At 36.0% G+C, this 13107-nt stretch overlaps 1 protein-coding gene across 1 annotated transcript in view; it reads right to left on the bottom strand.

The window, feature by feature from the left end:
* The window catches only part of LOC131934868 (gonadotropin-releasing hormone receptor), a gene marked incomplete at its 5' end in the record, with an annotated part of 204039 nt that overhangs the window by 115331 nt on the left and 75601 nt on the right, over positions 1 to 13107 (bottom strand). Inside the window, one exon of the mRNA XM_059291017.1 lies at positions 350 to 554. Coding sequence (XP_059147000.1) covers positions 350 to 554 — 205 coding nt within the window. The remainder of the gene's footprint in view (positions 1 to 349; positions 555 to 13107) is intronic.

Here is a 13107-nt window from a genome sequence, read left to right as displayed (position 1 = left end):
ATTCATTCTCCGCCCGATCACGCCGAAAATCGATCTTATTTTATGCCTCTTTTCGGCATTCCCGCGAATTTCTTCCTACTTCCGGTTGTATCAAAATCACGTGATATTCCTTATACTTCCGTTTGTATCCCGCCTAGAAAATGGGAATTTAATAATGAGCCCACGATAAAGAGTCAACAAGAAAGAGGATAAAGCCATTAGAAATTTTTCTTCTAAAATAAGGATTGTAACAGCTTTTGCACTTTTATGCATTTTCAAAAACAAGAAGTTAATGCCTCATTTATCTGGGGGAAAAAATCAGGAAAAATAAAATCAGGAAAAAAAAGCATGAAAAAAAAAACATAATTACCAGAATGTTCCTTTGACTTCTGTGAGATGGTTGTGAAGATAAGGCCGTAAGCCGTGCCTATGACGGCCAGGGGCAGTACAAACATGAGCATTAGGGAGACAATGGCGTACATCTGGGGCTGCCAGGCGCTGTCGTAGGAGCCAAACGTCACGCACTGGTAGAACTCCTCCTTGAAGGGGCCCTGGAGTGCACTGAACACTATCAGCTGGGGAGTTAGTGGTAGCATTCGTTAGGTGTAAGTTTAACATTAGTAGCACAGGTTAGGTTTAACATCAGTAGCACACGTTAGGTTTAACATCAGTAGCACATGTTAGGTTTAGCTTTATCATGGGGAGGGAACAGTAAGTCATGTTGGTTTTAAGTTTAACATCAGTAGCATACGTTAGGTTTAACTTTAACATCAGTAGCACACGTTAGATTTAATTTTAACATCAGTAGCACATTTTAGGTTAAATTTTAACATCAGTAGAACACGTTAGGTTAAACTTTAACATGTGGAGGGAACAGTCATGCACGTTGGTTATGACTTTAACCATAAACCACTTGTTACGGAAACGTCTATTTTAGAGACGTAAAGACTATTTAAGAGCTTGAGTTCAACTTGTTTTTTAAAGTCTTTGTCCACTATACAGAATGGGAGGAGTGGAATCTATGTCGTAGATTTTTAAACTCCTTAATTTAATTTTACAGTATAAACTTGAATCGAAGACAAAATAGTTCGAATCACTCTACACCATCTTTGTATAATCTTTTATTCGGTTTCAAATGAAATTTTGGACGGGATTTCCTCTAACATATTTCTTCTGGGTTTGCCTTAAGACAGCTTCTGTTTGACTTTAAAGTTGTCTCTCTTAGATGGGTTGCTGTCCCCAGCTAACGACCCATATCGCACTCGGGATTTTAAAGTTAGCAAGCATACACTCTACCACCCCAATGAATAATCGAAAAGTCGTATTTTTACATTTATAAAAATATTCAAAAAGAAAGTTGTAAATTTTAAAAAAGTTGCTAGACTGGTAAACAAATGTTACTTGCACATGAGATAACTTTCATTGTGTTTACTGTCGCGAGTAACTTTGATTGTTATTTTATTTGGCTGCAGTTGTCTCTCTTGTTCGATGCTGACTTATAATAGATTTAGGTTAGTCATCGCTGCGTTAGATGGAGGTTACAGGGGGTTAATAGAAACACCCGAAATAAAACAGAGACGTCTTCTTTTACGATTTGGTATTTTGATCAGGAAATGTATTAAAGGAATACACAATGCTATAAGGATTGATTTTTATCACATGGAAGATCGAATCACGACTTACACCATTCACAAATACATTGTTTTGTTACGCTCAGAGAAAACAGTCCTTGAAAATATTGCTAACAACAACAAAATGCTCCTAGTTGCACTTTTGGTTAACTGACTCACTAAGACAACTTTACAATCATCGAACTGATAATTTTTGTTTTGTTTATTCCTTTAGGAATCAGGAACCCGGTTAAAAATACTTCTAAAAAATAACTTAATACATGAGACAACATTAAATAAATGTGTTGCTTTAATGTGCAGGGTATTAATGATGTTTTAAATTAAACAAACAATTATTTCATTCAAGGCTTACAATCTTAATTGATTAATTAGCCTTCAGCTAACTAGGCCAAAATTTATAAATAGCTGCTCATCTGTTGACATACTGAGACCACGTGAGTTGTTAGAAAAAACTTGTTAGATATGAACCTAATCAAGAAATTAATTAACGGGATGAATTGTTAGACATGAACCTAATCAAGAAATTAATTAACGGGATGAATTGTTAGATATTAACCTAATCAAGAAATTAATTAACGGGATGAATTGTTAGATATGAATCCAATCAAGTAATTAAAAAAACGGGAAGAACTATTAAATATTATTTCAAACAAGTATTTAAACAACGGAACTAAATTGTTTGATATTAATCCAAGCAAGTATTTTAATAACAGAATGAATAGTTAGCTATGAACCCAATCAAGTAATTAAATAAAAGATATAAACAGTTAAATATGAAACCAATCAAGTAATTAACTAACGGACTGTTGACTCAACAAAATGCGATTGTCCTCTTGTTCCCCCCCCCCTTATGTTTTCACAACCCCGCCTCCCACCAACTAATGTCACTAATCTTTATTGCCCTTTCCCATTTGCCGTAAGCCGACGTTATCTCTACAGCAACAAAAAATAACCGAAACAACAAAAAACATAACCAGCAGACCAAAAGTCAAGGACAATGTGATTCATTTCTTTCTCGAGATAACTGACATTATAATTGCATTAAGTCTCCATTATGGCAAGGAAAGTTAGACAACTCCTAGTGGTACAGGTTCTTCTCTTTAAGAAAGCATATTTGTTTAGTTCTACAAACACCAAACAATCTTGCATGTTTGTGTGTTAAGTATGACGTAGTGGTCTAGCTACGTATTAGGCGAGACCACATGGGATTTCTAATGAGATAATCTTATTTAAAAAATAAAATCAACACAATTAAAAAACACCTTCTTAATTATTTAAGTGTTTGCAAACATTAGATTGTTCAATTATTTCTGTGTTTCTATTAGAATAGCTTATCCCATTAAGTCTGCCCCATCCCCACCCACCCACCCACCCACAGGGAAATAGCTCTAGATTCGCTCACGAATGTCATGTTTTTTCTTAGAAGTTTCTTTAATTTTGTTGATCTCAAACATTTTGTTCTGTTTGAAACTAGAATTATAACTGGAATTAACAATAACATTTACTATAGAATTAACACTTCAAATTAGAATTACAACTAGAATTAGCACAAATATTTACAATATAATTAACATTTTAATTAAAACTAGATTTGAACTAGAATTAAAATTTGAATATAAAATCCAATTTCGGACCCAAAGATCCGGATTAAGTAGAGTTCATGTTTCCTGACCACGGTATATAAGGGGATGGTGTGGTCAGCACTATGCAAGCCACCTTTACTTTCCCTAACGTGATTCAGGTACCGATTAGAGCTGAGTGGACTCAGATATGTTCTTCAGAAAAAAAAAGCTGAAGCAAAACTAGAATTAAATCTGCAATTTAAAATACAATTTAAACTGCTATAAAAACCAGATGTTATATTCGAATTAAAACGAATTTAACCTGGTATTATAACTAGAATCAAAAACGAAACAATAAAACAATTTTAAACTGTTTATTTTGTTATTATAATTATCGTTCGCATATCAATTATAAACAAAACGAAAATTTGATATTTTTTTATTTATAGCATGTAAACAAAAAACAGCCCCCGCCCCCATCTCTAACTAAGACTGAGACTCTCAAGTACTAAGTCATAAGTCATAAGTCATACATCCTCTCATCTGACAGCCGTAAGACGCTAAACAATCTATCAGTGAACAAACCAAGCACACAACTAGATTAGCCGACCCCCTCTCCCCCAATCTACGCAACAGAACTTAAGTAGACCCACATATTAGTTTTATCCATGGGCTGGCTTTTTTAAAGAGAGAATTCTCTAGAAAAATATCTCACAAACACGGTATTTACACTTCCGACAGTCGCCTAGTTTTATTTTTTCAATATACGATTATGTGACCTTGACCTACGTCAACCTAAGTGTGACATGTAGCTCATGGACACTAACATGGGAAGAAGGGTCTGGGGTCCCTAGAAGGGTCTGGGGTCCCTAGTCTGGTGCTGGGTCCCAAGAGGGGTCTGGGGTCCCTAGACTGTTGTGGGCTCCCTAGAGTGGTCTGAGACTTCTATAGTGGTCTAAGGTCCCTGGTCTGGTATAGCAAAAGTGCACATTTGCGAAACTTTGCATGAGTAAATGTCTAGACCATAAAAATGACTTTTATAAGAAGTCACTTTTGTATCGAGTCAGATTTTATAACATATCAAACCTGAATACCCAGCTTAGAAGTCTCACTGTCAACCTTTTCACTTAACTATTTGATCAACAACTTTTCCCTGTATAAGTTTGAATATAGGAATAAATTGTAAGAAAATAATTTCTTATTTTTTTTTTTTTTTTTTTTGTTTCTAGGAGTTTTTGAAAAAAAATCGTGTTTTCTTCTATGGCTTCTTCTGTTTATGATGATTAATAATAATATAATGGATGTGCTTTCAAAATATATATGATTACATAGCTTCATTTAGCTCGAGCTTATTTTGAACACTGAAAAATACATCTGACATTAATATCATATAGAAATTTAAATATAAATATCGTTAGGTCCGAGTGTTATTTAAAACTTTAAAGAATTTATTTGAATTATCTCTTGTTTTGTAGAAAATTATAAAATGTTTAAAAAAAAATGTTTGGAAACAGAATCCAAGAACAAAGGAACATGAAACGGCCGAAACGAGACACAATTTTTATACGGCCAAGTTGGTTTTTGTTATTAAAGAAAATATTTTGGCATTGATTTGTCCTAAAATATCTGGCCTGGTTTTACGTGACATTTTGCAATGGTGTGTGAGTCATTAGCGTTAATCTCTGTTGTAATTATAAGTAAAATGGCCCTCTGAAAGTGTTATTAAATTAGTGTTTTAGTTTAGTTAAAAGAAAAAAAAAACCCTAACCGAACACAAGTTTGAGAACTGTCACATGTATTTAAAAAAATAATTCATGATTGGTTTTTGGATTGTTAACTTAATTAAAATATTTCAAACAACTTTAATGAACATCTTTCATTATTCGAAGAGAAAAAAAAATCTATTCATGAAAATGAATGTCTGCAAAGCAGAAAATCGATGAACTATTTCAAAAAGTTTAAACACTGACTTCAAGCAACAATGACATTTTTATCCGTTTAAAAAAATGTTCGAAATAAATTTAAACTTTTATTTTGTGTGGTTCCATGTGGCGAGCATGTGGTCAGCTGGCTCACGTGACCTAGGTTGGTCAGCCGGGGTTTGCCCACGTGACATGCGATCAAGTTTGAATGTTGTGTGTTAGTGTGGTTATCACAGGAGCCACCACCATGTTTTCAGCTTTGAATATTTGTTTGTGATCGTTTGATTAGGTTTTGTCAGGGGTGGAAGCAAGGTCTAGGGGTGGTTTTAGGAAGCACATGAGGGTGTTTCCACATCACACAACTACAGCACGCAAACACAAACATATCCTCATCAAACATGAACACCGTACAACCAAAAAACATATCCAGTTCACACAACCACACAAATCTCCACATCACACAGGCACATCACACAACCAAAAACATATCCACATTAAACAACCATAGCACACCACAAAACAACATCACACACTCACAGCAACCATCAACAGCACAATCCAAGTTACACAAACCTACGATCGAAAAAAAAATAGCCCATTCCTCGCTTTAGTTAATGCACATGAATGCCTTGACCACGCGTATCTACAAATACAACCCATCCCTGTCCTCGACATTGTCACACACACAACCCATCACATTGTTACACACACACACACACACCCCATCACTGTCACACACACACACACACACCCCATCACTGTCACACACAACCCATCACATTGTCACACACACCCCATCTCTAACCTTCACTGTCCATTATTTTAAATGTCACTTTCATGACGCTGTAGTTGTAATTATTTAATTACAGATGTGAAGAATTTAATTTTAATTAGTTTTATGAGTAAAGAAACGCCAGCTACGTTTGTAGCTAGTTGAGTTCATCTTTTTAACACTATAACACGCTCTTAAGAATTGTCGTGGTATAACCTAATTAATTTGGCTAATTTAGCAAAAATAATTGGCGATGTTTGGGATATATTTAGAAAAAATATTACGCAACATAAAAATTAAAGATTTTTTTTTAATGTTTAAAAAAAGTAAAATTTAAATAATTTTGTTTCGATACTTTATAGACTACTTTGGAGTGTAGCACTGACATGATATATTTGGGTGCAAGTTAGCCATTTCCCCGTAGGCTGTAGTTAAAATAAACTTTAGAGCTGGTTCATCAACCGTGTAGTACCATTTACATAATGGTTTCCGCTGAAAGGGTTCACTATACAATGAAGGGCCCGAGGCACATAAGAAAAGTAAGCTAATGATAGGAAGTCGGTCTAAAAATGGTCTATAATTTTGAAGGTGGCGCTATAGTTAGGGTCAACGTCCAGCGAATTGTGAATTATTGGAGGCCTAGCTGCAATGATTGGGGCCTAGCTGCAATGATTGGAGGGCGAGCCTCAATGATTGGAGTGCGAGCCTCAATTATTGGAGACATAGCCTCGGTGATTCTAGGGCGAGTCTCAATGATTGTAGACAGAGCCTCAATGATTGTAGACAGAGCCTCAATGATTGGAGACAGAGCCTCAATGATTGGAGTGCGAGCCTCAATGATTGGAGACAGAGCCTCAATGATTCTAGGGCGAGCCTCAATGATTGTAGACAGAGCCTCAATGATTGGAGACAGAGCCTAAATGATTGGAGACAGAGCCTCAATGATTGGAGTGCGAGCCTAAATGATTGGAGACAGGGCCTCAATGATTGTTGACAGAGCCTAAATGATTGGAGACAGAGCCTCAATGATTGGAGACCGAGCCTCAATGTTTGGAGGGCGAGCCTCAATGGTTGGAGGCCTACCCTCAATGATTGTAGACAGAGCCTCAATGATTGGAAAGGTGGCGCTATGTTTAGGGCCATCCACCAGCGGAATTCGAATGATTGGAGGCCTAGCTGCAATGACTGGAGACCAAGCCTCAATGATTGGAGGCCAACGCATGAGGTTACAAACATTTGGGGCAAGTTTTATAGAGCGGCCATTTTTTCCCCGAGCACCATGACGTGTAATCACGCGAAACGTAATTTCGTAATCAAGTGAAATGTTAAGTAAAAAATAATTTAAAAAAATTTCATCTGAAACAAGCATTGGCCGTGTAAATGTTATACAGAGTGTGTCTGGCAGTACTGCTTTAGCCCAACATCTTAGACTGTAGTCTTAGTTTTACAATCAGTGGGGATAGTAGAGTGGAGATTTTGTTACCTCCCCTTATGTCGCGGCGCAAGCTTTTGTTACCTCCCCTTATGTCCACTCAATAACACACAGGATGTAACATAAAAATACATATATTTCTAATTACATCAGGCAGCCCTGATATCTGACATGTAAAATGACAAATGTCAACGAATGTCATAGTGACATCATCGGTCATTAACCCATATCGAACGGGCACTAATCAATGTGACTCCAGTGGTTATACCAGCATTGATTTCCACGGCTTTCTAGAAACTCCGTCTTCAAGCAGGGATACCGCGGTAAGGACTAGCTTAGGTTGACTTAGGCTAGTACATCAAATTATACGGTCCACAAGCATAGCAAGCATCCTGGGGCTTTGGGCTGTGGGTTAGGACTGAGGGGGGGGGGTGTTTAGGGAAACTGAAAGATCAACTTTGATTGTGGCAGAGAATAACTGTTCAATGTGACTATTCTGGGAGGAGTGAGATTGAGTGTTTATATATATATATATATATATATATATATATATATATATATATATATATATATATATATATATATATATATATATATATATATATATATATATATATATATATATATATATATATGTAAGCATGTGTATATGTATTCACATATTCACATATTTGTTTTAATGTATTTAATTTTTATACCCCCCCATACATGGATTAATACATAAGTTATTGCGATTCTCAACCAAACCATTTACCGCAGGCATATTTTCAAATGTTAAGTAACCTCCCCCCACTCACACCCTCCAACCCCCACGGCGATTGCTTTAAACTGTGCTCAGATATAATACTACCGATTTTTATCTATAGTCGGTTACAAATGCAGTTTGATGTAGCCTGTTTTATCTATCATTAGCAGGTTTACGTCACCCCCTCCCTCCTCCACCCTTGTCGGGATTTGTCAAATTTGCTCTTAAAAGACAATTTCCGTTTATATTTTTCTATTTTTTTCCTTGGTGTCATCCCCTTAATGGTGTCACCCGGTGCGGTCCGTCCCCTCCCCCTCCCCCTCGCTACGCCCCTGGGTGGGGTGAGTAGGATGTACCTGGAAAGAATGGAAAAGTTTAATGGTAAAACCTTAGGTAGACTTTTTCATCAGATTAAGTTCACATCCTAATCCAAAAGGTAATCAGTCTAATTAAAAATAATCGTTAAATAAATATGGCAACCCCGCGGGATAAAATAGCTTGAACTTTTTACCATTTCGTATCGTCTACCCTTAATTAGCATGTGTAGGCGGAGACTGAAAAACAAACTAATTATTTCCCCAATGCATATAAGCCCTGATGACGCCACGATAAAGTTAAAAGGCTAACAGGTGTCGCTGGTCAAGGTCGTTGGTGTCAAGGTCGTTGGTGTCAAGGTCGTTGGTCAAAAAGAGGGACGAGGTCATAAGCTGAAAAACAAAACCGCACACGTGTAGGTTTATATTAATGTGGACTTAGCCTATGCTAAGAAAACCAAATATGTCACGTTTAATTTTTTTTCAAATTATTTTTCAATATATATATATGTATATATATATATATATATATATATATATATATATATATATATATATATATATATATATATATATATATATATATATATATATATATATATATATATATATATATATATACATACATATATATATATATACATATATATATGTATATATATATATATATATATATATGTATATGTATATATATATATATATATATATATATATATATATATATATATATATATATATATATATATATATATATATATATATATATATATATATGTATATATATATATATATATATATATATATATATATATATATATATATATATATATATATATATATATATATATATATATACATATATATATATATATATATATATATATATATATATATATATATATATATATATATATATATATATATATATATATATATATATATATTATATATATATATATACATACATACATACATACATACATTTTATATATATATATATATATATATATATATATATATATATATATATATATATAAGTATTTAGGTCTTATACGTTCCATGTTAAACGAAGTATTATTATCAATTCTATCTCCAACGTTTATGGTAAGAACTCTAAGATGTCCAAAATGAAATATAATCTCCACAGGATTAATGGCCTTATTTTTTTTTCTGGGGATCTCCTTCGATCTTAAGGGTACACATTTTATTTTCACCCCCCCTCCCCTCCCCGGGCTGGAGAGACAGACCAGCGGTGAGACCGAGTAATGGATGCAGGTCCACGATTTCGTCTGGTCAGGTCCGCGACAAAACTGGGCCACTGGGTCTGTGATCAATGGCTTGGCCCACACGGTCCATTCATGTGGGCCATCATTGAGAAAAGTGGTCGGGTTTCAATGCTGTCAATGTCTGAGGGAAGACTTGGATGTGGTTGATGTCTGGTGGTAGAGTTGAATGTTGTTGATGTCTGGTGGTAGAGTTGGATGTTGTTGACATCTGGTGGTAGAGTTGGATGTTGTTGATGTCTGGTGGTAGAGTTGGATGTTGTTGATGTCTGGTGGTAGAGTTGGATGTTGTTGATGTCTGGTGGTAGAGTCGGATGTTGACATCTGGTGGTAGAGTTGGCTGTTGTTAATGTCTGGTGGTAGAGTTGGATGTTGTTGATGTCTGGTGGTAGAGTTGGATGTTGTTGATGTCTGGTGGTAGAGTTGGATGTTGTTGATGTCTTGTGGTAGAGTTAGATGTTGTTGATGTCTGGTGGTAGAGTTGGATGTTATTGATGTCTGGTGGTAGAGTTGGATGTTGTTGATGTCTAGTGGTAGAGTTGGATGTTGTTGTTGTCTGGTAGAGTTGGATGTTGTTGTTGTCTGGTGGTAGAGTTGGATGTTGTTGTTGTCTGGTGGTAGAGTTGGATGTTGTTGTTGTCTGGTGGTAGAGTTGGATGATGTTGATGTCTGGTGGTAGAGTTGGATGATGTTGATGTCTGGTGGTAGAGTTGGATGATGTTGATGTCTGGTGGTAGAGTTGGATGTTGTTGTTGTCTGGTAGAGTTGGATGTTGTTGTTGTCTGGTGGTAGAGTTAGATGTTGTTGTTGTCTGGTGGTAGAGTTGGATGATGTTGATGTCTGGTGGTAGAGTTGGATGATGTTGATGTCTGGTGGTAGAGTTAGATGTTGTTGTTGTCTGGTGGTAGAGTTGGATGTTGTTGATGTCTTGTGGTAGAGTTAGATGTTGTTGATGTCTGGTGGTAGAGTTGGATGTTATTGATGTCTTGTGGTAGAGTTGAGTGTTGTTGATGTCTGGTGGTAGAGTTGGATGCTGTTGATGTCTGGTGGTAGAGTTGGATATTGTTGATGTTTGGTGGTAGAGTTGGATGTTGTTGATGTCTAGTGGTAGAGTTGGATGTTGTTGTTTGGTAGAGTTGGATGTTGTTGATGTCTGGGGGTAGAGTTGGATGGTGTTGATGTCTGGTGGTAGAGTTGGATGTTGTTGATGTCTGGTGGTAGAGTTGGATGTTGTTGATGTCTGGTGGTAGAATTGGATGTTGTTGATGTCTGGTGGTAGAATTGGATGTTGTTGATGTCTAGTGGTAGAATTGGATGTTGTTGATGTCTGGTGGTAGAGTTGGATGTTGTTGATGTCTGGTGGTAGAGTTGGATGCTTTATATAGGGTAAGTGGTAAATTCCACCTCAATATAGGGTAAGTGGTAAATTACAGCTCAATGTAGGGTAAGTGGTAAATTCTGCCTCAATATGGGAAAGTGGTAAATTCCAGCTCAATATGGGGTAAGTGGTAAATTCCAGCTCAATATATGGTAAGTGGTAAATTCCATCTCAATATAGGGTAAGTGGTAAATTTCACCTTAATATGGGTTAAGTCCCGGCACAGAACGGGTTAATTCCCAATACATCACAGAATAATCCCTACCAGAAAATAGAATAAATACTGTACAACAAAAAAGGATAAACCCGTACAAGTTATATCGTAAATCCCAGCACGAATAGATGTACAAAAACTGAGCAGACGACCGTCAGACGACAATAAATCCACATGCAAAACAAAGTGGTAAGACAAGAGAACTATTTAACATGCTTTATTTATCAGTTAAGATATTTGTAACACAAGCTTTCTCTTTCCATTAAACCTTTTCATAAGGCTAAGCTCATAAAACATTAACTAGAAGATTAACAAACAAAAAAATGGTTTTAAATCTTATGTAAAACACAAGGGTGAAATAAGACCACTCAAAAATGCAAATAACACTGACGCCAATGCTTCAAAAATACAGACCAGCATTAAATTTAACTCGGTATAGTCTGGCCATCTAATTAAGGATAAAAGTATGTCGCGTCAGCTAATTTTCATGATCATTAGACGTCACTTACACGACATTTTCGTTCATCTTCGTGAGGGGCAATAACCGGTACGGTACTCCTCAAGGGAATGTACACAAAGGGAATGTACTGGGTAGTTGTGTCCCTTTAAAAAAATAACTTATTTTTCCGGCCTAACAGTCGGTCAACAAAATAGGACGGATTAAGTTTGAATGATGAGGACAAATTATGAAACAAATTTTGATAGAAATAGGTTATGGTTTTAAAAAAATATTAAAAAATCGTACTTTTGACGATTGTATTTAAAAAAAAAATTAAACCCATTATTTTGTACATTTTTTGTGTGTTGCCCGGTAGTAGAACTAAGCTCGAGGGCAGTAGGGACGTTTGTGTGTCTGTGTGTGTATGTGTGTGTGTGTGTGCGTGTGTGAGTGTGTGTGTGTGTGTGTGTGTGTGTGTGTGTGTGTGTGTGTGTGTGTGTGTGTGTGTGTGTAGGGAGCTGTTTTACTATGGGCGCCCCCATGTGTTACTGAAAGAAATTACGTTTTTTCTTCTTCTCAAGATGGTCTTTGTTTCTGGTCTAATAGAGCGGGAAATAGTTAGTCGTCTTGTTGAAGGTTGGCAGTAAAATATTTCGTGTAGTATTGTTACAATGTAGCAGTTAGGTTGAGGGTTGGAAATAAAATATCTCGTAAAGTATTGTTACAATGTAGTAGTTGGGTTGAGGGTTAGCAGTAAAATATCTCGTAAAGTATTGTTACAATGTAGCAGTTAGGTTGAAAGTTAGCAGTAAAATATCTCGTAAAGTATTGTTACAATGTAGAAGTTAGGTTGAGGGTTGGTAGTAAAATATCTCGTAAAGTATTGTTACAATGTAGAAGTTAGGTTGAGGGTTGGTAGTAAAATATCTCGTAAAGTATTGTTACAATGTAGAAGTTAGGTTGAAGGTTAGCTGTAAAATATCTCGTAAAGTATTGTTACAATGTAGAAGTTAGGTTGAGGGTTGGTAGTAAAATATCTCGTAAAGTATTGTTACAATGTAGAAGTTAGGTTGAGGGTTGGTAGTAAAATATCTCGTAAAGTATTGTTACAATGTAGAAGTTAGGTTGAGGGTTGGTAATAAAATATCTCGTAAAGTATTGTTACAATGTAGAAGTTACGTTGAGTGTTGTAGAGAGGCACTACTCTCCCTGTGGGGAAGGTTCACCACCTCCCCCCCCCCCCCCGGAATTAATAGAAGAAAATATGTAATTGATATAGAAAATCTATACTTAATCATTGTGCTCCCCCTCCCCCCTAAAGTTTCAAGTATACCCACCCCCCCCCCCCCCCACACCGAAAGTTTAAAATGCCCCACCAACGAGAAAAAGTCTGAAAGAAACCTTAAGCCCCACACATTACGTAAGAGCTAAAATA

Source organism: Physella acuta, unplaced genomic scaffold (genome assembly GCF_028476545.2).
Source record: "Physella acuta isolate Inbredline_101_S28 unplaced genomic scaffold, ASM2847654v3 ptg000119l, whole genome shotgun sequence".
Classification (NCBI taxonomy): Eukaryota; Metazoa; Mollusca; class Gastropoda; family Physidae; genus Physella; species Physella acuta.
This window is presented reverse-complemented; position numbering and strand designations above follow the sequence as displayed.